At 46.2% G+C, this 23,851-nt stretch overlaps 1 protein-coding gene across 5 annotated transcripts; it reads left to right on the top strand.

Annotated features, from left to right (window-relative positions):
• The first annotated feature begins 1,427 nt into the window (after positions 1–1,427).
• CITED1 (Cbp/p300 interacting transactivator with Glu/Asp rich carboxy-terminal domain 1) lies at positions 1,428–7,075 on the top strand. 5 transcript variants are annotated; one of them, XM_025466184.2, is made up of 4 exons: positions 2,159–2,301; positions 3,379–3,499; positions 5,757–5,881; positions 6,470–7,075. In XM_025466184.2, exons 2-4 carry the CDS (start codon positions 3,487–3,489, stop codon positions 6,995–6,997), a joined length of 666 nt encoding a protein of 221 aa, XP_025321969.1. In that variant the 5' UTR covers positions 2,159–2,301; positions 3,379–3,486; the 3' UTR covers positions 6,998–7,075. The 5 variants fall into 5 exon arrangements, with proteins under 5 accessions (XP_025321971.1, XP_025321973.1, XP_025321969.1 ...); XM_025466183.3 differs by lacking the exon at positions 2,159–2,301 and adding an exon at positions 2,933–3,072; XM_025466186.3 differs by lacking the exons at positions 2,159–2,301; positions 3,379–3,499 and adding an exon at positions 1,428–1,756.
• The last annotated feature ends 16,776 nt before the right edge of the window (positions 7,076–23,851 follow it).

Raw genomic sequence — 23,851 nt, 5'->3', positions numbered from 1 at the left:
GGCAAACTCTGTAGGGTTTTAGGGTCCCGACTGATCCCGCCTTTTATCAGAGGCAAACTGGGCACTGCCCACGATCTCTGGGCAAAGTGAGAAATGGGGTGTGGGGGGGAGGGGTTGTTACTGGGGTTTGTGTTGAGGCGAGGTGAGGGGAAGGAATGGAGCCGCGCGCAAAGCAGCTTCTGGAGCTGGGGAAGGGGTTTAGCTGGCGACTGGAGCGCGTCCTGAGCGTCCTCCAGGTGTTAAGGAAAGGCCTCCATCTGTCCGCCCCCCTTGGCTCCCCATCTTTATGTCAGTAAACCGGTTAGTCCGTCAGCAAACAGAACTTTGTTCAAAGAGCAAATGCAGGGCGCTTAGGGAAAAGGGGGTGGGGGGAGCGAGGAAGTAAGGAAGAAAGAAAAAAAATGAAAGAAGAAAAAAGAAAAGACCTTTAGGTCTTCAAATCCAATTAAGAAGACAAAAGGCATACATAGTGAAAATGACTTCAGGACATTCCCTCACCTCTTTTTTTTTCTTAACATCAGGACTTTTTAAAAAGAGCATGTTTTATAAACCGTGTAAAATGAGTAGTTGCTTAAAGGGGCCAAAAATGGAGCTTGGTACAGAAATAATCCTGTTGTCCTTCCTGTAGGAGGTGAGATGGGAGCTTGTTGGCCACAAGGAACAGGAACTGAGATGGAGAGGAAACCCTGTAAGACAGTATCCCAACCTGAGAAATATATGCTCCAGATGCAAAATGTTATACCTGCTAGATGGGAATGGGTATATAATCGTAATAACATAACCTGGCATCATGGAAATTCAGAAGGAATCCCCTCGAACTCCAGAGCAAGCTCTTCGGACCCGGCTGCTAGTTCTTGGCTTTTCCGCGTGCCTCTAAGCCATATCACCGCGTCGCATCCCGCCAGCCTCCTTCCGCCTGGGATGACCACAGGAGAGAATCCCTCGACCCCAACCCCTGCTCAAGCCTTCGAGGGAAACCGCCGCTGCTGGATCGGCCCTCCATGAGGCTCTGCCCGGAATCTGGGGACTTCAAGGGGAAAGGGACTCCCAGCCTCAGCCCTTCCACAAGATGGTGCGGCCCAAAGGGGGCAAACGGGCTCCAAGGAAGCCCCGCAGAAAACTCCAATCATGCCCCGCCGGCACCCGCCCCGTCCCGAGTGCGCCCCCTTCCCCGGGCCATTCCCTGAGCCCAGAGCTCTACTCCCACCCCCCACCCCGCAACCCCCTGAAGCCCGCTCGGGCCACCTCACTAGATTTAGGTCAGAAAATAGACACTAACAGCTCTCCCTCGCCTCAGCGAAATTGCTAAGTGGAATTTATTGGGCAAGTCCATGCAGGGCGGTGGGGAGAGACCAGGTCCCGGGCACCGGCCCCCCACAGCTTTAGGAGCGCAGGCGTCGGCTTGGGGCTCAAGGCGCAGGGTGCCCACGGCCTGGGCCCGCCAGCTCCACCCCGGGAACCACGGATGGTCTCCGGCGCTGCCGGACCCGCGGGCCGCTCGGACTCCGTTCCCCAGCCGGCCCTTCGCTTTCACACGATCCGCGGTGACTGCACCAGCTTGAGCGCCTTTAAAGGGCCACACACGCCAGCACCGCTATAAAATGTTCCCAGCGGCACAGCTGCAGAAGGGGCACCGCTGAGCTGCGGAGAGGAGGTTCGCTCCGCCCGGCTGCTCGCCCGCAGCCCGCCTGCGAGGAGTCGTTCCCGGAGAGGAGGAAGAGGGCTGAGGAAGGCATAGCACCCGCTCTGGCCCTCGGTGAGTATCCAGTTCAGATTTTGCCACCAACTCGCCCACGAGCCAGGACATGTGCTAATAATGCCCTAAGCCGGTTATAAAGACGTGGAAATTGGGGGGAGAGGGGAAAAAGGGGAGGGGGGGAAGGGTCTGTCCTTCCTGGGATTCCTAGCCGAGTCCAGCCTGCTGCCGTGTGCGTGTGCGTCAAGGCTCTCCGGGCGGCAATGGGGGCTTGAGAACCGGGTACCCTGGCGCCGGGAAGGGAGCGCAGCGGCAGCCACCGCCACCGCCACCGCCCCGGAGTCAGGCGCCGAAGCTGCGGGCGGGCGGCCGGGCGGGCACGGGCGCGGGCCGGGGCTGCTTGGTGCGGCACTGTGCGGTGCGGCGGCGGCGCGGCGCGGCGGTGCGGGCTTTACCCAGGCGCCCTGGGGTCGGGTGGCACTGAGCGCGACCGGCTCGCGGCGGTGGTGGCGGCGTGCGTGCCAGGGGCTGGGGGCTCCGCTGCTTCGCCCGCGGCTCACCGGGCTCCGCGCTTCCCTCTCTCCAGGGCAGGCGGCCTCGCAGAGGTAAGCCAGGCCATCGGGCAGGGCGCTGGGTTGGTCGGCGGGGCCAGGGACTCCAGTCGAGCGGGTGTGGGGAGCGGGCGGCGGCCGGGCGGGCCGGGGGGGTTCCTGGGGGACTTGTTTTCTGTTTGAAAGCTGTTCTGCTGGGGGCAGAGGGGCCGCAGCCCGCCCGCCAGCTAGCCAGTTCGCTCGCCAGCGCGCCCGCCTGCTGGCCAGCGGGACCAGGCGCCCGCTTCTCCTGGGGAGACCGCAGCACCTTTTCTCCCCGCGCCCGCGCTTTCTCCAGCTTGGCTTCTACCGACTTTGCTAATCGCCCGGACCGCATCTGGACGCTTGGGCTCCGGGGCTGCACGAAGCTCAGGTTTCCTTCGCGGACTGGAGATGAGAGGGGCTTTGGGGGCCGAGTTCAGCGAATTGCGGGATGGAAGTTAGCGAATTTGGGCAACTTGCCTCTTCTGCCCAGCCGACCTTTACTCCCCCCCCCACGCACGCCCGCACACCCACGCACACTCACGCACACACCCCTCTCCCTATAAATGAGGGCCGCGGAGCCGGGCCGCGCACTGTCTCTGCCTCGCTGGACTTGGAGTCAGACAGACCTGGCTGCGAATCCCGACTCCGCCACTTTCTAGCGCTGTGACGTTGGGCAAGTTACCGAACCTCTCCGAGCCTGTCTCACTCTTCTCGTAACGGGCTTCTAGCACTGACTACAGGCACTTTGGCTAGGGGATAGGCTCAGCCTGCGGCCGCAACGGATAACTCAGCGGAGGCTCAGTAAGTGTTGGTGAGGCGCGGGAGTGGCCGCCGCCGCCGCTGAGTGCACCCCCGCGCGCGGAAAGACCACGGGGCCCCAAACTCGCTGCAGAGGCCGAGACCCAGTGTCCCTCTCCACCTGCGCATCCAATCTCTACGATCGGTTCCTGATAACAGCACTTGCGGGAGCGAACGCTCAGGGCCCCGGTGGCCTGGATGCTCTCGCCCACCGTGCAGGGATGCTCCCAGCTGCCCCCAACTCCCGCAGATCCACCTGGGATGCGGCAAGGAGGGCAGCCGAGCTGTCCACAAACAATGGGCCTTTAGTTTTCAGGTGGCGAAACTGACTGGTCTGGTTAGAGCACGTCCAAGCCAAGCCGCAGTACTGTTTGGATTTTTAAATTTCTCCTTCTGAGTGAGAAAATAGCAATCGAGATGGAGCCATCCGGTTGGTGCCATTTTAACTTTTGGTCCCCCAACAGGTCAAAGACGCGGCCCCCCTACCTGCCTCTCCCTTCTCTCTTCTTCCTCTTCCCTCCCCACCCCCATCTTGGCGGGAGGGGGCTGCCAGCCCAGGTGAAGATCTGTAGAGAAGGGAGGGCTGCGGGACCGGGAACTGGTGGCGGGGGCCCACGAGGCACCAGCGGGCGCGGAGGCACTTGTTGCTCCGGGTTGTTCAGCTGCCTCTCGCAGCGGTTGCACAGTGGTCAGCTCAAAGCTTGCATAGCCGGCCGGGACGTTTCCGCGCTCCTAAGCTTTGCCTTCGAATGGGATGGGCGGCAGAGTGGGGACAGAGACTCGGGGAAGCAGGGACGGGGGGTTGGGGGGGCGGGGGGTGCAGGGGATTCCGATCGAAATGCTATTGCCTCTTCAGACGGATTTACTAACACTTACTGAGCGCCCACAGAGCCCAGACCCAGGCCAGGGGTCAGGGCGGGTGAAGAGGTGGGGATGATGGGAGGCCTCAGATTGGAATGCAAACAGGGTCCCGCCTATGGGGAGCTCCCAGCCTGAAAGGGGAGACAGGGTAAAATGGTCTTCCCCAGGAACTGATATCAGAACAGAGATACTTTTTTTCTTGTTCTCCCCCCTCCCCTTTTTTTGTACTTCTTTTTCCTCTCCTCTGTTTCTTTTTGTTATTGTTGTTCATGCTGGTGTTTTTTCTTCTGTACATTCGGGTCCTAGGGCAGAAGCAAGGGAGGCTGAATAGGAAGAGAGGGGAGATGGTCAAGCTCTCCCCACCCCAGATATTTTTCTTTGAACGTGAGAATCCTTGATACCAAAGGTGCTGAGCTCCTAAAGATGACATGGATTAGACTCCTTGTCTAATGATCACTGGCTTGAAATAGTCTCCGGTTGCCTCAGAGAAGACAAGGGCTCTCCAATCAAGCAGCAGTGGCAAACACAGAAACTGATTTTCTCCTGTTTTCTCCCCACCCCCTTCTTCCTTTCTGTTTTCCTTGCCTCCTTCCCCTATAAATGGCGATAATAGAGTTAGTAAGCAATGACTTTCTAGAAGGGTCTGAACAGATTTCTAATGACCACTAGGAAGAGGGAGGCATGGAGAATTCAAACCTTGCTGGACAGATTAGAGATCCTTTTTAAGGTCCTGTAGAATCTTTGGGCTAAGAGGTATTTCTAAATATGCAATGCTACATCTCCAACTCATCATGAAGGCTAGAATATAGGGGGCTTAAAAGAAAAAAACAAGCTTCTAGGAAAATAAGTTGAGCTTTTTCAGAGATTTTTAGTTTTCTGGCTTGGGGGCATTCCTTTTCCTCCTCATCCCCTTATTCTCTGGCACTTGGGCTAGGGAATCATTTCTTCAGGAACCGTTTGAATCATTCCAGGTGTGATGACTTGGTCAGTGGCCAGGTGACACTTACGGCTAGAGGAGTACTAGATCCCGCTCCCAGAACCACAGCAACCTGATGGGAAAGCCATTGGAGCTCCGTGCCTTGGTTTCCCCCCAGGAAGAATCATGCCCACCTGTCACTACAGATGGTGTGGCTGGGCTCAGAGCCGATATCGTGGGAAAGTCCAGTGCTGCCAGGGTTGTCTGGGAGGCGTGGAGGAAATTGAGACACTGCTAGCTGCTCTCTGGCTGCCTTAGTGCCTCCAGACTACCCTGATCGGCCAGACTTCTCTCACATCCATGCCTGAGGCAGGGCTCTGGAGCCCCACAGCATTAGCTCTGGGGACTCATTCCTTCCCTGAGTAGAAGCATCCAGAGCTTCCCAGGTCTTCCTTGCCATTGGTCCTTCCTACTTTCTCCCAATCCCAGGGGAGGCCCCCAGGTCTCCAACCTGGGTGCCTGCTGGTGGCCCATTGAGAAAGCATGCTACTCGCTCGGGGACATCCCTGCCCTCAGAATCAGAAACAGCACATCTCACACACACACTTGAGGTCTCTGAAGTCACTCGCATGAGGAAACAGTCACGTGTGTCCCCTCTTGGTGTGATATGAGAAACTTGCTGCTGGGGGGGGGGGGGCGTGGACCCTGGCAAAATCAAGCACCTTTGCTGCCTCAGGCAAATGTTCTAGCTTGATCTCCTCCCTCTGCTCAGGTGGTGTCTGGTCTTGGGTCTAAACCTGTTACCATCCTTGCCTTGGAGCTGTGTGGAGTTGCCCTGCTCAGGGCTTTGCTAGTGCTTTCTCAGTCAACAAAGCCTTTGTCCTTATTACCTCGTTTCCCTCACATACAGCACAAAAGCTCCAGCTGACAGCACCATCTCCCACCAATTTATCCAACCTCTGCCAACGCTCTGAAATGCCAACTATGTCAAGGCCTGCACTTGATGTCAAGGGTGGCACCTCGCCTGCGAAGGAGGTAACTTCTGCCATCTTGCAGATGGAGATACCCAGGCATGGAAAGGTGGCCTGGTCTGGGCCTTGTGATAGGCCCTCCTGTACCTATCTAGTATCTAGCATCCTTTAGCAGAAAGGAGACAACAGGACTCTCTCTGGGAAGAATGAGAATAGATTCTGCCTAAATGTGGTCAAATCAAATGCACTGGGGTGTTGAAAGATGGCACAGAAGGGAACAGAGAACCCAAGGTGCCACGGGGCCACTCCTTTAATGAGATGGCTGTGAAGGCTGAGAAGAAAGCCCATGAGATGCCCTTTTCTGAATGGTGACATGAAGGAAGGGTCAGGGAAAGAGAGATGAAAGCAACCAACCCACTTAGGATGGCGAGTGCCCAGCACGGAGCACTTGGGTCTGAGCTCAGTGCTCGGAACCATGGTAGCAAGAGGATACTCAAGCTGGGAGCCTAACTTTCCAGGGGGGCCTTCATGCTCTGTCCTCACCACTAGCCCCCTAATGAAGTACATGTAGTGGCTCACTGAGCCCGATGAGGCTGGTGATGGACAAACCAGGGCCAGGGGTACGAAGCTATGCCTTTTCTCTTTCTTGTAGGATGCCAACCAAGAGATGAGTTCTTTGGCCTACTCTAATATGGGTATGAAAGATCGCAAAGCAGTGGCCATCCTTCACTACCCCGGGGTAGCCACAAACGGAACCAAGGCCAGTGGGGCTCCCACTAGTTCCTCGGGATCTCCATCTCCAATAAGCTCTCCTACTGCCACCCCTCCCACTAAACCCCCACCCTTCAACCTGCACCCTGCCCCTCATCTGCTGGCCAGTATGCAGCTGCAGAAACTTAATAGCCAGTATCATGGGATGGCTGCCGCCACTCCGGGACAAGCTGGGGAGGCAGGGCCCCTACAAAACTGGGGCTTTGGGGCTCAGGTGGGAGGGGCGGGGTCACTCTCTCCTTCTACTGGTGCCCAGAGCCCTGCTATCATTGACTCCGACCCAGTGGATGAAGAGGTGCTGATGTCCCTGGTAGTGGAACTGGGACTGGACCGAGCCAATGAGCTTCCGGAGCTGTGGCTGGGACAGAATGAGTTTGACTTCACTGCGGACTTTCCATCTGGCTGCTGATGCTAACTGCCACTAAAGATGGAGGAAGAAAGCCACCAATTCTGTTGTAAATAAAAATAAAAGTTACTTACAAAGTAATGGGCCAGCTGGAGGTGTTCTTCCTTGAGGTCTAAAGGTATGTAGCATGGTCTGGCATTACTTTGAGCAATTCTGAGGCCATGGTGGGGCTGTGGGTAGATAATTGGGAGGAAGCTGGACAGTGTGGGAGGAAGGGGGGAGGCACAGAGGGGGCTGCTCACTGAATTCCTCCTGCCACTGCCACTGCCCTTATCTCTCCAGAATCCTGAGTACCCAGCCTCACTGCCCTGAGACCTCAGGAATGTACACTGTCCTCTTCAAGGTTGAATACAGGGGCCAGTCAGAGGCAGGCTCAGATGAGAGACTCATTTAGACCCTCTTCAGCCTCCTTGCCACTTGCACATGCAAGCCTAAAGTGTTGCCCTGACCACATGATACCCACTTTACAACTCTAAAGGTCACCCTACCCACTCTCTAGGCCCCAATCTAATTGACCCCTTAAGGCCACTCCTTTGCCCTGTTGCCTATTGGCAATAGATGGGACCTACTAAACATCCCACTCCATAGGAGCTCCGATCTCGCTGGAAAATTGCAAACATAGCAGACTCTCATGATGACACTGTAGGATCCTGGGGGCCTTCTTCAATTCCTTCCAACAGTTGTTCAACCCTTCCCTCCAAGCATGGGACACTCAGCTGGTGTGAGTGTCCTCCTAACTCTGGGCCTCCTGGCCCACGCTGTATGGGGACAACCTGTTCCTTTAGGCTGGCCTCTTCATCTTAGAGATGATTTCAGTATTTACGAATATAGCCTTTGCTCTTAGATTAACTGCAGAGGAGGCAGTGGCTTCAGAAGCACGCCATGTGACAAGACAGTAGCATTGAATTGGATCCCGACCTTGGGGGTGCCAGCCCCATCCCCATGTTGACACACCCCAAGAGCCAGGAGGCCCCTCTACCTATATTTCAGACTCCTAGAGACATTCTCACTTGGATATGGCAAAACTAAACAATTTCTCAGGACTAGTGTCATGCCTGTCCCATAGCAAGTGTTTTCAAAATGTTTCCCATTGGCGGAGGCAATACATTGGGTTCCACACTCCCCGAACACCTGCTCTGAGCCAGGCACTCTGCTAGGCACTGGGAGCATGAATTAGATAAAGTTTCTTTTTTTTAACTATAAAAGACTCTTTTTTAAAGATTTTATTTATTTATTTATTCATGAGAGATACACAGAGAGAGGCAGAGACACAGGCAGAGGGAGAAGCAGGCTCCATGCAGGGAGCCCGATGAGGGACTCAATCCCGGAACTCCAGGATCACGCCCTGGGCCGAAGGCAGGTGCCAAACCGCTAAGCCACCCAGGGATCCCCACAGATAAAGTTTCTACCTTTGAGGATGCTCCCCCTCTAGAAAGAAAAAGGCACCACAAATTACCATAAAACACAGCATTTCCCATAACACAGGGAACGTGCTGTTTGATCTCAGAAAAGGAAACAGCTCCATCTGCCTGGGAAATCTGGGGAAGGCTTCCTGTTCTTGAACTACTTCATTTGTTTGTTTTTATATCTCACAAGTAATAAATATATGATATGATCTCCTTGTGAAAAGTAGAAACTTGACAGATAAGGCCAAAGTACGCTTTGACCAACTCTCTCCCTCAATCCTGATCACCTCTGGCCCTCCGGAGAGGCAGCAGCTGTTTATCTGTTTGTGGTATATCTTCACTGGCCTTACTCTATGCCTTTACACAAAGAGCTATCTACCCCTAGAAACAATTGGGTTTTAAAAATAAGACTGGGCAGTCCAGGTGGCTCAGCGGTTTAGTGTTGCCTTCAGCCCAGGGTGTGATCCTGGAGATCCGGGATCAAGTCCCATGTCGGGTTCCCTGCATGGAGCCTGCTTCTCCCTCTGCCTGTGTCTGTGCCTCTCTCTCTCTCTCTCTCTGTGTGTGTGTGTGTGTGTGTGTCTCATGAATAAATAAACAAGATCCTTAAAAAAATAAAAATAAATAAAAATAAAAATAAGACTAAATTCAGCCAGCAAAAGAATGAGTGAGGGGAAAAGCTCTTGTGCAGGTACAGGTTCCCGAAAGGGGCTGTGATGGCTAAGAAGTTCGACGTGCAGTGTCACAGGGCTGAGAGGAGTTTGTGAGGAGACATGCAGGGGAAGTTTGCAAGAGGCAGAGCACACGAGGCCTTCCACACCAGGTGAGGAGTGTGTCTTTATCCTTAGTACCACTGGCCCGGTGGCTGAGGAATAACCTTGAAGTTTGTAGAAGAGCAAAAAATTAACCCACTTTTGTTTTTAGGATGATCCCACTGAAGATGGCTGGTTAGATTCATCTAAGGCTTCCAACAGGAAGATGTGGGGGTACTCAGAGGATCGGTATGGCAAGGGTAGGAAAACAAAGAGAAGAACAGAAGCCTGGGATAATGGGGCGGCATTGAGGGCCTGCAGCTCTGTGTGTGGGGAACAGAACAGGATTGGAGGAGGCGTGAAGTGAAGGGGGAAGGAAGGAAGCTGTGATTGGCAGTAGGCTTTCAGAATCTGGACAGTTCTAGGGGCAGCTGAGGTGGTCTTAGGAATGGACTTTTATCTAAAGCAGAACAGCAGGATGGCAAGAACCTAGCCCCTAAAAGTCTGGGGGGTTCAAGGTCCTGCCCCTGCTGGGCCTTTACAAAACACGACTCCAGCCAAACAAAATAAGTTAGCAAGCTGGATCTAGCACATGGTCCCAGCTTGCTACCCCTGAATTCTGTGAGCTCTGGGGCCCCCAGGAGCCAGCCACCCTTGGGGCCAGTGCCTCTGTGAGAGGGAGGGACTTCCTCGGAATTGTGGAGGTGACAGGAGTGCCACTAGGATAAGCAGGTAGTAGCAGGGAATGGACTGGGCATCCCTCAAGAGGGCACAGTGGAGGAGGGAGAACAGGAATTTGGAGGTGACAATCTTGTTTCCCAGTGCCAGGGTGCCAGAACTGTGGCCAACTGGGCAGTCTCCTCTCCAGAGGGCTTGCAGGGAGGTAGAGGCAGGGAGCATCCTCTAGGGAGAGCCAGGGCTCTGCTTAGGTGAGGAGGGGATGGGCGCGGTTTATTGCCTGAGAAAGCGCAGGAGTGAGGGAATGTCAAGGGCACAGCTGGGGAAAGGCAGGGAATGCTCTGCCCCTGCTCCACCACTTCATGTTCCTGCCTCTCATACAACACAGCTAGACACATGCATTAGGCTACCAGAATTTTCCTGAAGCCAGCTCTAAGTCTTGCTCTGGGGGGCCAGGAGGCAAGGTTTCCAGATGCACACTACCTACCGGCAAGGAACCCCTAACCTGGGAGCAGATGAAAGTGTGGGCACTCTGAGTGCCTCCTAGAGACCAGGAGCTGTGTTGATCCCTAAGGACAAATGAGGGAGACCCTGTCTCTACTATCAAGGAACTCACAGTCCAGTGACAGAAACAGCCCTCATCTTGAAGGATGAATTGGATTTCCGCAAGGCAGTAATGCTGGTGGGGGACCAAAGGGGAAGGCATGGCCTTCAGGCACAGGGAGAATTTGAAGCACGAATAAAAATATAAAATCAAGGCATGGTAGAAACCAGAACCAAGCGTTAGAAACCCTGCAGCTCTTTCAGGAAGAGCAGCAGGTCCAGCAGTGCGACTTCCTTGAAGGACAGAGGGCCAAGAGAAGGTAAGTCAGAATCGAATCTTGCAGAGGTTTGTACTTTATTCCAGAAGCAAAGGGGGAGCTTTTCTTCCACAAACACGAACTGACCGCCTCCTGTGGACCAGGAGCATGTGAAACACGAGGAATATGTGGTGAGCATATTGCCCTGGCTCTTAATGAAACTTGAAGTTTAGCAAGGAGATAGACAACAATCACACAGATCATGGGACGATTGGGTGGCTCAGTGGTTGAGCATCTGCCTTTGGCTCAGAGTGTAATCCCAAGACCCTGGGATCGAGTCCCACATCAGGCTCCTCACAGGGAGCATACTTCTCCCTCTGCCTATGTCTCTGCCTCTCTCTGTGTTGCTCATTAATAAATAAATAAAACCTTAAAAAAAATCACACAGATCATCAAAATTACAAATCATGAGACATGACAGGAAGAAAAAGGTATAGGCACCGAAAAAGAGTGGAATGCGGGCTTAATTTCAACTGAGGGATTGGGAAGGGCTTTTGAAGGTTTTGAATAAGAGAGTGTTGTGGTCAGAGCTTGCATGAGGAAAATGTATCAGGCATAGTGTGCATGACCTATTGGAATTATGATAATGTTAGAAAGCTGTTACAGTAGTCAAGGCAAGGAGTGACAAAGACAGGAAATTATGATGAAAAGGTAGCATTTCAATGGGCAGTTGTTGTTCAATGAGAGTTTCACTTTTGCAAGATAAGAAAGTTCTAAAAAAAAGTTCTAGAAACCCATTGCACAACAATGTGAATAACTTAACACTACTGAACTGTATACTTCAAAATGGTTAAAATGGTAAATTTTATGTCTTGTGTGTTTTGCCAGTTTTTTTTAAAGATAGCATTTCAAAGTAGACAGGAAGTGGTGGACTATTCAATAAATGCTTAGGGACAACTGGATACACTACCTCACAATGTACACCAAGATGAATTCCAGATGGATAGAAGATTTAAAAATTCAAAAAGGAGGGATACCTGGGTGGCTCAGCAGTTGAATGTCTGCCTTCAACTCCAGGCGTGATCCCAGAGTCCCCAGATCAGGTCCCGCATTGGGCTCCTTGTGTGGAGCCTCCTTCTCCTCCCTCTGCCTGTGTCTCTATCTCTCTATGTATGTCTCTCATGAATAAATAAGTAAAATCTAAAAAATAAATAAATAAATAAATAAATAAATAAATAAATAAATAAAAATTCAAAAAGGAAATTGTAAATGTACTAGAAGAAAATATGAGGGGATTTCAAATGAAAATATTGAAATCAGGAGGCCTTTCCAAGAATGACACAAAACCTAGAAGCTATGGAAAAGATTGATATATTCAACCACGTTTTTAAAAAACTTTGTGGCACAAACCACTATTGAAATGGCAAAATCCAAAGATAAACAAAAAGCTGGGGGAAACATCTGCCACTCACAGTGAATATGAAAACAACTCTTACAAATAAATACCTGAAACACCACCAGCCAATATAAAAATAAGCAAATAATGTCAAACAAAAGATATCAAAATGAAATATACAGAAAGAAATTAAAATGGCTTCAAAACTGATCAGAATACTCAAATGTTGGGATGCCTGGGTGGCTCAGTGGTTGAGTGTCTGCCTTCAGCTCAGGTCTTGATCCCGGGATCCAGGATCGAGTCCACATTGGGCTCCTTGCAGGGAGTCTGCTTCTCCCTCTGCCTATGTCTCTGCCTCTCTCTCTGCGTCTCTCATGAATAAATAAATAAAATCTTAAAAAAAAGATGCTTAAGTGAACTCATACTAAAAGAAATCTATTTCAAAACTATATTGGGGAACTCTGGTTCCAGAATAAGATGATGTTGACTCACTTTTCCCTGTTCCTCACCTTCTCATAGAACAACATACCCTAGAAATTGTTCAACAGACAATGATGAAAGGATTCTGAAAGTGGTGAATTTCCTTGGTTTTCTTTCTTCTTTTTTCCTCTTGCGGTGTGAGAAAATGTTTTTTTATTGAAGTATGGTTGGCAGGCAAAAATAATAGTTTCAGATATACAACATAGTCATTTGACATTTATACACATTATAAAATGTTGACCGTGATAAGTTGAGTTACCATCTGCCTCCTCCGTTTACCTTTAATCTCCTATATACTCCTAGACTGGGTGCCAAAGAAGCCAAAGCCCAAACCACCAAACCAACAGTTACACACACACACACACTCATGGGCTGGAGACCTACTGGGAGGATCGAGCCTACTCCACAACCAAAGTCCCAAAGGGTGGTCCTATCTGCTTGCAGCAACAAAGCCCTGGGCTCTCTCAGTCCCCACTCCAGAACCAGGCAGCCTGATTTGCCTGCAACAATAGCAGTAACAAAGCCCCATATCTCCCTACCCTCCACCCAGGGACACAAGGAAACCCAGGCACAGTGGCTTCTACAACCTTTCCCTCCCCCAGAAGATCACCCAGCAAAAACAGGCAATTCAGGGAAGCACCTTCTGCCCTGCAGACAGCCCCCCCACTCCCTCCCCACTCCCCACCCCCAGCAAGGATTGAGCGGGAGCCCCAGGGACAACAGAAAAATGAAGCAGACCAAAACAGCATTGTAAGGGGTTGGCAAACTAAACTGTCACTGGAACTGCAACCCATAGAAGTAGACCAGAAGATACATGCTAAACCCAAACAGGGTGACTGCCAGCTAAAATAGAAGATTGAAACAGGATCAAGAGTCTCCTAACATAACCAAAATGTCCAGGAGGCAATATAAAATCACTCATAACAAAAGCCAGGAACACCACAACATGAATGAGAAAAGACAATCAACTGACACCAATACCAAGGTGAATCAGATATTAGAATTACCTGACAAGGGTTTTAAAGCAGCCATCATTAAAAATACTTCAACAACCCGTTACAGATTCATTTGCAATAAATACAAAATTTTTAATCTCAACAAAGAAATAGAAGTTATAAAAGAAGCTAAGTGGAAATTATAGAATGAAAGAAAAATAATTGAAGTAAAAACCTCACTGGAGGGCAGCCCAGGTGGCCCAGCGGTTTAGCACCGCCTTCGGCCCAGGGTGTGATCCTGGGGACCCGGGATTGAGTCCCACGTCGGGCTCCCTGCATTGAGCCTGCTTCTCCCTCTGCCTGTGTCTCTGCCTCTCTCTCTCTGTGTCTCTCATGAATAAATAAAATCTTTAAAAAAAAAAAACCTCACTGGATAGACTTAATAATTGAGTGGGGTGACAGGATAGAATCCGTGAACTTGAAGACAGATCAATAGAATTTAGTCAATCTGAACTCACTTGAACACCAGTAACCTGTGGTAAGTGTTGTACGAAGCAAAAACTGAGAGTGCTGTAAGGCAAAAACAGATCTGCAATTATAGTTGCAGAATTCAACATCTCTCTGTGATTGATAGAACAATTAGACAAATTCAGCAAAGATATAGAAAAACTCAACAGTACCATCAACTGAGAGGATCTAATTGACATTTATAAAACACTTTACCCAACGACAGAAGAATACATATTATTTTCAAATACTCAGATAACATTGACAAATCCAGGCCATATTCTGAGTCATAAAACAGACATTAAGAAATGTAAAAGAACTGAAGTCATACAGATGACGTTATCTGGCAATAATGGAATCAAATCAGAAGTCAATAACCTAAAGATAACAGGAGAATGAATCTCCAAACACTTGGAAACTAAACAGCATACTTTTAAACAATCCTTGGCTCCAAAAGGAAATTTTTATTTTTTAATTTTATTTTAAGATTTATTTTTTTAATTTTCTAATTTTCTATTTATTCAGAGGCAGAGAGAGAGAGAGGCAGGCAGAGAGGCAGAGACACAGGCAGAGGGAGAAGCAGGCTCCATGCAGGGAGCCCGATGTGGGACTTGATCCCAGGTCTCCAGGATCACACCCCAGGCTGCAGGCTGCGCCACCAGGGCTTCCCCGATTTATTGATTTATTTTAGAGAAAGAGAAAGAATAGAGTGGGAAGGGCAAAGGGAGACAGAATCTCAAGCAGACTCCCTGCTGAGTGCAGGCCTGATATGGGGCTCAATATCATGACCCCAAGATCACAACCTGAGCCCAAACCAAGAGTCAGACACTCAACCAACTGAGCCACCCGGGAGCCCCCAAAACAGGAAATTTTTAAAAAATGTACAGAAGTGAATGAAAATGAGAATATGACATATCAAAATGCTTACATTAGAAAAAGAGAAGTCTCAAACCAATAGTCTAAATTCCTACCCCAAGAACCAATACAAAGAAGAGCAAAATAAACCTGAACCAAGAAGACAGAAGGAAATAAAGATGGAAGCACCAATCAATGGAATTGAAAACAGAAAAACAATGGAGAAAAATCAATGAAACAAAAAGCTGGTTCTTCAGGGGAAAAAAGTCAATAAAATTGACAAAACTCTAGCAAGACTGACACAAATAAAAAGAGAGAAAACACAAATTACCAATATCAGGAATGAAATGGAGGATGGCACTACTGGTTCTGCAGCTATTAAAAGGGTAAGAAGAGAATAGTGCAAATAACTACAGGCTCTTAAATTCAATGTAGAAGAAATGGACTGATTCCTCAAAACCCACAAGCTACCAAAGCTCTACCAAGATGAAATAGGTCATCTGAATAGTCCTACTGCCATTAAAGAAATTGAATTTGTATAATTAAAGAGCTAAAGAGAAATCTTTAAGTCATGATTTTTTCCACTGGATAATTTTATGACATGTCCAAAGAAGAATCAACACCAATTTTACACAGTGTTTTCCAGAAAATAAGAGGAGGAAACACTTTCCAAGTATTGCTCTGATATCAAAAACAGACAAAGGCAATACACAAAAGAGGAAAATTATAGACCAGGATCTCTGATTTTCTAAACAAGAATTAACCTCAATCAACATAATTTACCATGTCAACAGAGTAAAGAAGAAAAAATATATGATCATACCAGTTAATGCAGAAAAATCATTTGACAAAAATCCAACACCAAATCATGGTTAAAACAACAATAACACCTCAGTACACTAGGAATAGAGCAGAATTTCCTCAACCTTATAAAAAGCATCTCCAGGGATGCCTGGGTGGTTCAGTGGTTGAGCATCTGCCTCTGGCTCAGGTGGTGATCCCGGGGTCCTAGATCTAGTTCATCATGCTCCCCACCGGGAGGGAGCCTGCTTCTCCCTCTGCCTATGTCTCTGCCTCTCTCTGTGTGTCTCTCATGAATAAATAAATAAAATCTTTTTAAAAAAATTTTTAATAAAAAAAATAAAAAGCGTCTCCAAAATTCTCTACAGCTAGCATCAGAATTACTGAAGAAAAACTAATGCTTTCTCTCTAGGATTGGAAACAGGACAAGGATATACATTCATCATTCTTATTCAGTATAGCACTGAGAGTCCTACTCCCTACAGTAAGGCAAGAAAAAGAAATACAGATCAGAAAGAAAGAAAGAAAAATTTTCCAAAAAAAAAAAAAAAAGAAAAATTTTCCTATTTGCAGATGGCATGATTGTCCAATAGCAAATCCCAAGGAATCTACAAAGCTACTCCTAGAACTAATGAGTGAGTTCAAGAAGTCCAAAGGAAATAAGATCAACACACAAAAAGCAATCACATTTTTGTATAATCATCACTAAATATATATATGCATATATATTTATATTTGCGTATAAATATGTATATTGGTGTATATTATGTATATTTATACACAAATATACATAAATCAATATACACACACTTACTATAAAACCTGATCAGGATCTGAAAATTACAAAATGCTGATGAAAGAAATTACAGAGCACTTAAATGAATCTATAAATGTAATGCAATTTCTACCAAAATCTCAGCAAGTTTTTTGTAGGCATATTTGTGCTTCTTCCAAAGTTTATGTGGAAGGGCAAAGGAACTGGAGTGGCTAAAACAATTTTGCTTAAAAAGAATAAAGTGGGAAGAATCACTCTAATCTATGTTAAAGCTTACTATATACCCATGGCAATTAAGATTGTACGATACTGGTGGAAGGGGAATAGGTCAATGGAACAGAAAAGAGACTCTAGAAATGGACTCACACAAATCTGACCAAATTATTTTTGGCAAAGTTTCAAAAGCAATTTAAAGGAGGAGGGATAGCCTTCTCAAAGAATGCTGCTGGAGCAATTGGACATCCATAGACAAAACAAAACAAAACAATACACCCTGGGGCACCTGGGTGACTCAGTCTGTTAAGCGTCTTAGGCTCAGGTCATGATCTCAGAGTCCTGGGACTGAGCCCCCAGTTGGGCTCTCTGCTCAGTGGGGAGTCTGCTTCTCCCTCTCCCTCTGCCCCTCCCCCCCACTCATTTTCTTAACTCAATATGATAACTGATTTAATTGTAAAACAAACTACAAAGCTTCTAGAAGAAAATCCTTAAAACCTGGGGCTAGGTGCAGAATTCTCAGACTTAACACAAAAGGCATTACCCACAAAAGGAAAAATTGATACATTCAATTTTGTGAAATTTAAATCCTTGTGCTCTCTGAAAGCCTGTGTAAAAAGGATGAAAATACAAATTATAGACTGGAAGGAAATGCTTCCAAACCACATACCTGACAAAGGACTAGTACCTAGAATACATTAAGCACTGTCAAAACCAATGTATGTAAAGAATTCTCCAAACTCAACAGTAAAATGACAACCGATTCAATTAGAAAATAGGCAAAAGACATGGACAGGACAGGTATTTCACTAAAGAGGACAATCAGATGGCATATAAGCACAAGAAAAGATGGTCAACATCACTTAGCTTTAGGGAAAGGTAAATTAAAACTATAAGGAAATACACACCTGTATCAGAATATCTAAAATAAAAAACAGTGACAACACTCGATGCCAACAAGGAGGCAGAGAAACTGGATCACTCACATATTGCTGGTGAGAATGTAAAATAGGACAGCCACTGTGGCCTAGAATATGGCAGTTTAAATCAAAGTAAACATGCACTTACCATACAAGCCAGCAATTGTGTTCTTAGGTGTTTATTTGCCTCAGAGAAACAAAAACTTATGTTCATATAAAAGCCTGTACACAAGCATTTCTAGCAGCTTGATTCCTAAAAGCTCAAAACTGGAAACCACTAAGATATGCTTCCATGGGTTAAACAAACAGTGGTATATCCCGACCATGAAATACTATTCAGCAATAAAAAGAAATGAACAACTTGGATGAGCATTAAGGAAATTCTGTTGAGTGAGAAACAGCCAATGAATAAAAGATATGTACTGCATGATTCCATGCCTATAATGCCTGTGAAATAACATAATTATAGAAATGGAAAACAGATCACAGGATGCTAAACTGTTATGAGCACTGACAGTGGAATTAGATTGGCATCTAAATCCAGCTCCAGGGCGCCTGGGCGGCTCAGTGGTTGAGCGTCTGCCTTTGGCTCAGGGCGTGATCCTGGGATCCTGGGATCAAGTCCCACATTGGGCTCCCCATAGGAAGCCTGCTTCTCCCTCTGCCTATGTCTCTGCCTCTCTCTCTGTGTCTCTCATGAATAAATAAATAAAATCTTAAAAAATAAAAATAAACCCAGCTCTACCGTGTGCTAGGGGGAATTTGGGTAAATTGCTTAATCTCACTAAAGCCTTGATTTCCTCTGGCATAAAACAGTTTTCACTCATGTATTCAGTCAGTCGGTCAACAAACATTTAGTGCCAGGTGTTGAAGATAGCAGTGAGGAAAACAGTCAAAATCTTTGCCCTGGTAGAGCTGACATTCTGGGAGGCAGGAAGGCGGGAAACAAACACGCCAATTAATGTATATCAGCAGAGATTGTACCCTATGTAAAAGTAAAGCAAGGTGAGGACAAAGAAGAAAAAGCATAGAGTGTTTAGCACAGTACTAGAACATAGTGTTCAAAAATATTAATTGTTGTTACATATTGTTATTAGTAAAGAGAAAAATGCTATTTTTAAAGTTTTAAGTGTTAGTATGGGTGGTATACTGCTGGTAGGAGTGCAAATCATACAATCCCTTTGAAGGCCGATTGGCAATTCTTTTTTTTTTTTTTTTTTTGGCAAGTCTTTTAAAATTAAAAATACCCATGCCCTGTGACCTAGCAAACTGAATTCTGGATCCAAACAATCTGAGTTCAAATCCTTTAGGAGTCCTGGGATTGAGTCCCACATCAGGCTCCGCACAGGGAACCTGCTTTGCCCTCTGCCTATGTCTCTGCCTCTGTCTGTATCTCCCATGAATAAATAAATAAAATCTTTTTAAAAGTTAAAAAAAAAAAAAGGGCAGCCCCGGTGGCGCAGCGGTTTAGCGCCGCCTGCAGCCCAGGGCGTGATCTGGAGACCCTGGATCTAGTCCCACGTCGGGCTCCCTCCGTGGAGCCTGCTTCTCTCTCTGCCTCTCTCTCTCTCTCTGCATCTCTATGAATAAATAAATAAAATATTTTTTAAAAAAATAAAAATTTAAATGTAGTTTAACTTAATTTAATGTTTAAGAAACTAAAAAAAGACTACCTGGATATCTATCAATAAAGCAATGATGTGGGGCACCTGGGTGGCTCAGTCAGTTAAGCCCTTGATTTCGGCTCAGGTCATAATCTCAGGGTTGTGAGATCAAGCCCAGAATCAGGGTGACGTGCTGGGCATGAAGCCTGCTTGGGATTTTCTCTTTCCCTCTCCCGCTGCCCCACCTCCACCCTAAAAAATAAAAGCAATGATGAAACAAAGTTACAGTGGTACTATGGAACACTATGAAGCAGCTAAAGAAAATGAAGTAGATCTCTATGTTCTAGCATGGAAAGATTTTTGAGAGGTGTTGTTATGTACCAAAAAGCTGGATTCAGAATGATACATGACAAGCCTATCCAAACAAAACAAAATGTACAATGTTGTATCCATATGTAAAAAAAACCTGGAAGGATACATTTCAAATCCATATTGTTAGAGTTGCTATCTGGTGGGGAGTGTTGGGGGAAGCAAGATGGAAGATAAAAGAGGTCAAAAATGATTTTATATTTTACAAGGAAAATATATTCATCTGTGACTTATGTGATTATAGGGAATTTTTTAAGTTTGATTAGGAAGTAGCCAGAAGTGGCCAAAGGGAATTATCTTTTCAACAAGTTCTAAAACAGCTGGCTATCCATAAGCAATAATTAACACAAAATGGATCGTAAAATGTAAAATCTACAACTATTAAGTTTCTAAAAGAAAATCCTAGAAGAAAATCTGTATGATTTTAAGTTAAACAAAGATTTCTTAGATACAACACCAAAAGTACAATCCATACTAGAAAAAACAATTGATAAATTGGACTTCATCATAATTAAGTACTTTTGCTTTTTTTCCCAAAGATTTTATTTATTTATTCATGAGAGACACACAGAGAGAGGCAGAGACATAGACAGAGGGAGAAGGCAGGCTCCCCATGGGGAGCCAAATGTGGGACTCAATCCCAGGATCCCGGGATCATGCCCTGAGCAAAAGGCAGATGTTCATTCACTGAGCCACCTAGGTGCCCCCGGAATTTTGCTTTTTAAAAGACACTGTCTAAAAAAAAAGGAAAAGACAGGGGTGCCTGGGTGACTCAGTTTGTTGAGTGTCAGGCTCTTGATTTCAGCTCAGGTCATAATAATAGAGTACTGGGATTGAGTCCTCAAAGCAGGCTCAGTGCTCAGGAGGGAGTCGGCTTGAGGATTCCCTCCCTCTCCCTTTGCCCCTCCCCCATGTGCACACAAGCTCTCTCTCTGCCAAATAAATAAATAGATATTTTTTTAAATTAAAAGATAAACTACAACAATAGCCAAACTGTGGAAGGAGCCTCGGTGTCCATCGAAAGATGGAATGGATAAAGAAGCTGTGGTTTATGTATACAATGGAATATTACTCAGCCATTAGAAATGACAAATACCCACCATTTGCTTCAACGTGGATGGAACTGGAGGGTATTATGCTGAGTGAAATAAGTCAATCGGAGAAGGACAAACATTATATGTTCTCATTCATTTGGGGAATATAAATAATAGTGAAAGGGAATATAAGGGAAGGGGGAAGAAATGTGTGGGAAATATCAGAAAGGGAGACAGCACATAAAGACTCCTAACTCTGGGAAACGAACTAGGGGTGGTGGAAGGGGAGGAGGGCGGGGGGTGGGGGTGAATGGGTGACTGGCACTGAGGGGGGCACTTGACGGGATGAGCACTGGGTGGTATTCTGTATGTTGGTAAATGGAACACCAATAAAAAATAAATTTATTAAAAAAAAGATAAACTACAGATTTAAAATATTTGCAAATCACATAGCTGATAAAGGATTTTCATCCAGAATATATAAAGAACTCTTAAATGCAATAATAAGAAAATAAACAGCTCAAGTTGAAGAAATAGGCATAGCATTTGAGCAGATATTTCACCAAAGAAGATACATGGGCAAAAAAAAAAGCACATGGAGAGATGTTGAGCATTCTTAGCTCTTAGGGAAATGCAAAATAAGACCACAATGATATACCACCACACATGTATTAGAATGGCCCAAATTATTATTTTTTAAAGATTTTATTCATTTATTCATGAGAGTCACAGAGAAAGAGGCAGAGACATAGGTAGAGGGAGAAGTAGGCTCCCTGCGGGGAGCCTGATGTCAGACTGATCCCAGGATGCCCTGAGCTGAAGGCAGACGCTCAACCACTGAGCCACCCAGGAGTCCCAGAATGGCCCAAATTAATAAGGCTGACATTCACAGGCAACAAAAAACAGATAAATTGTACTTCACCAAAATTAAAAGTATTTGTGTACCAAAGGACTCAAGACTGTGAAGAGATGACCCACAGAATGGGGCAATATATTTGCAAATCATAGACCTCTAAGTATTCAGAATACATAAAGGATTTTTACAGCTCCACAGCAACAAAACAACACAATCCAAAACTAGACAAAGGATTTGCATAGACATTTCCACAAAGAAGGTATACAAATGGCCAATAAGCACATGAAAAGATGCTCAACATCACTAATCATTAGGGAAATGCAAATCAAAACCACCAGGAGATACCACTTCTCATCTATTAGGATGGCTATTTTTTATTTATTTATTTATTTATTTATTTATTTTGGCTATTTTTTTTTAATGGAAACTAATAGGTGGTGGTGAAGACAGAGGAGATTTGGAATCCTTGTCCATTGCTGCTGGGAGTGTACAATGGTGCAGCCACTGTGGAGAACAATTTGGCAATTCTTCGAAAGTTAAGTGGAGAATTACCATATTATCCAACAATTTCCCTTCTAGGTATAGACCCAAAAGAAATGAAAGAAAGGACTTAAACAGATACTTATATACCCATGTTCATTGTAGCAAAATTCACAATAGCCAAAAGGTGGAAGAGTCAAGTGTCCATCGACAGATGAATAGATAAAGTGTGGTGTACACCTGCAATGGAATATTATTCAGACTTTAAAAAGAGGAAAGGGGCACCTGGGTGGCTCAGGTCATGATCCCGAGGTCCTGGGATCATCCCACAACAGGCTCCCTGCAGGGAACCTGCTTCTCCCTCTCTCTATGTCTCTGCCTCTCTGTGTGTCTCTCATGAATAAATAAATAAAATATTTTTTTAAAAAGAGCCAAAATATGAGACATGCTACGACATGGATGAACCTTGAAAATACTTTAAGTAAAATAAGACAGATGGAAAAGGACAAGTGGCATATGATTCCACTTACATAAGATACCTAGAATAAGCAAATTCACATAGAGACCGAAAGTTGAACAGAGATTACCAGGGGCTGGGGGCAGAAGGGAAAAGGGAACAACTGTTTATTTTTTTTTAAGACTTTATTTATTTATTCATGAGAGACACAGAGAGAGAGAGAGAGAAAAGCAGACACACAGGCAGAGGGAGAAGCAGGCCCCATACAGGGAGTCCGACGTGGGACTCGATCCAGGGTCTCCAGGATCACACCCTGGGCCGAAGGCAGGCCCTCAACCACTGAGCCACCCGGGCGTCCCAGAACAACTGTTTAATGTACACAGAGTTTCTGTTCAGAAAGTTGAAAAAATTCTGGAAATGAATAGTGGTAATGGCTGTACAACATTGTGAACATACTTAATGCCACTTAATTCTGCACTTAAAAATGGCCAAAATGGTAAATTTTTTGGTGTGTGTATTTTACCACAATAAAAAGAAAATTAAAAGAAAGAAAGAAAGAAAGAAAGAAAGAAAGAAAGAAAGAAAGAAAGAAAAAGAAAAAGAAAATTAAATTAAAAAGACAGATCTTAACATGTGGAGCAACTGGAACTCTCATAACTGCTAACGGGAATGTGAAATAATACAACCACTTTGGAAAACTGGCGATTTTAAAAAAGATTTTATTTATTCATTCATGAGAGACACAGAGAGAGGCAGAGACATAGGCAGAGGGAGAAACAGGCTCCCTGCAGGGAGCCTGATGCAGGACACAACCGCAGGACCCTGGGATCAGGACTGGAGCCAAAGGCAGATGCTCAACCACAGAGCCACCCAGGGGTCCCAGTTTGGTGACTATTTAAAAAGTTAGATATGCATTTATCATATGACTTAGCCATTCCACTCATAGGTATTTGCCAAGAGAAATGAAAATATTTGTCTATAAAAAGACTTATATAGAAATGTTGATAGCAGAGGCAGCCCCGGTGGCCCAATAGTTTGGTGCCGCCTTCGGCTCAGGGTCTGATCCTGGAGACCTGGGATCGAGTCCCGCATCGGGCTCCCTGCATGGAGCCTGCTTCTCCCTCTGCCTGTGTCTCTGCCTCTCTCTCTGTGTGTCTGTCATGAATAAATAGAATCTTAAAAAAAAAAAAGAAGAAGAAAGAAAGAAATGTTCATAGCAGCTTTCTTTGTAATCGCCCCAAACTGGAAACAACCCGAATGTCTATCCATAGGTGAATGGATGAGCTCATTGTGGTATACCACACAATGAAGCACTACTCAGCGATAAAACAATAAACTATTGATACGTGCAACAACATGGATGAATCTAAAAATAATTATACAGAGTGAAAGATGATAGACAAAAATAGAACATACCGTAAGATTTCCACTTCTTTAAAATTCTATAAAATGCAAATTAATCTGTAGTGACAGAAAGCAGATCAGGAACTGCCTAGGAATGCAGGGGGAGGGGCTAGAGTGAGGGATTACAAAGTAATG

This window comes from Canis lupus, chromosome X, assembly GCF_003254725.2.
Source record: "Canis lupus dingo isolate Sandy chromosome X, ASM325472v2, whole genome shotgun sequence".
Lineage (NCBI taxonomy): Eukaryota > Metazoa > Chordata > Mammalia > Carnivora > Canidae > Canis > Canis lupus.
Note: the sequence above shows the minus strand (reverse complement) of the source record. Positions and strands in the feature narration are given on the sequence as shown.

What these genes read in the sequence shown, in the direction of transcription:
- CITED1 (XM_025466184.2), top strand. An exon ending in GCACCTCGCCTGCGAAGGAG is followed by an intron (nt 5,882 to 6,469) that starts GTAACTTCTGCC and finishes TCTTTCTTGTAG; the next exon opens with GATGCCAACCAAGAGATGAG.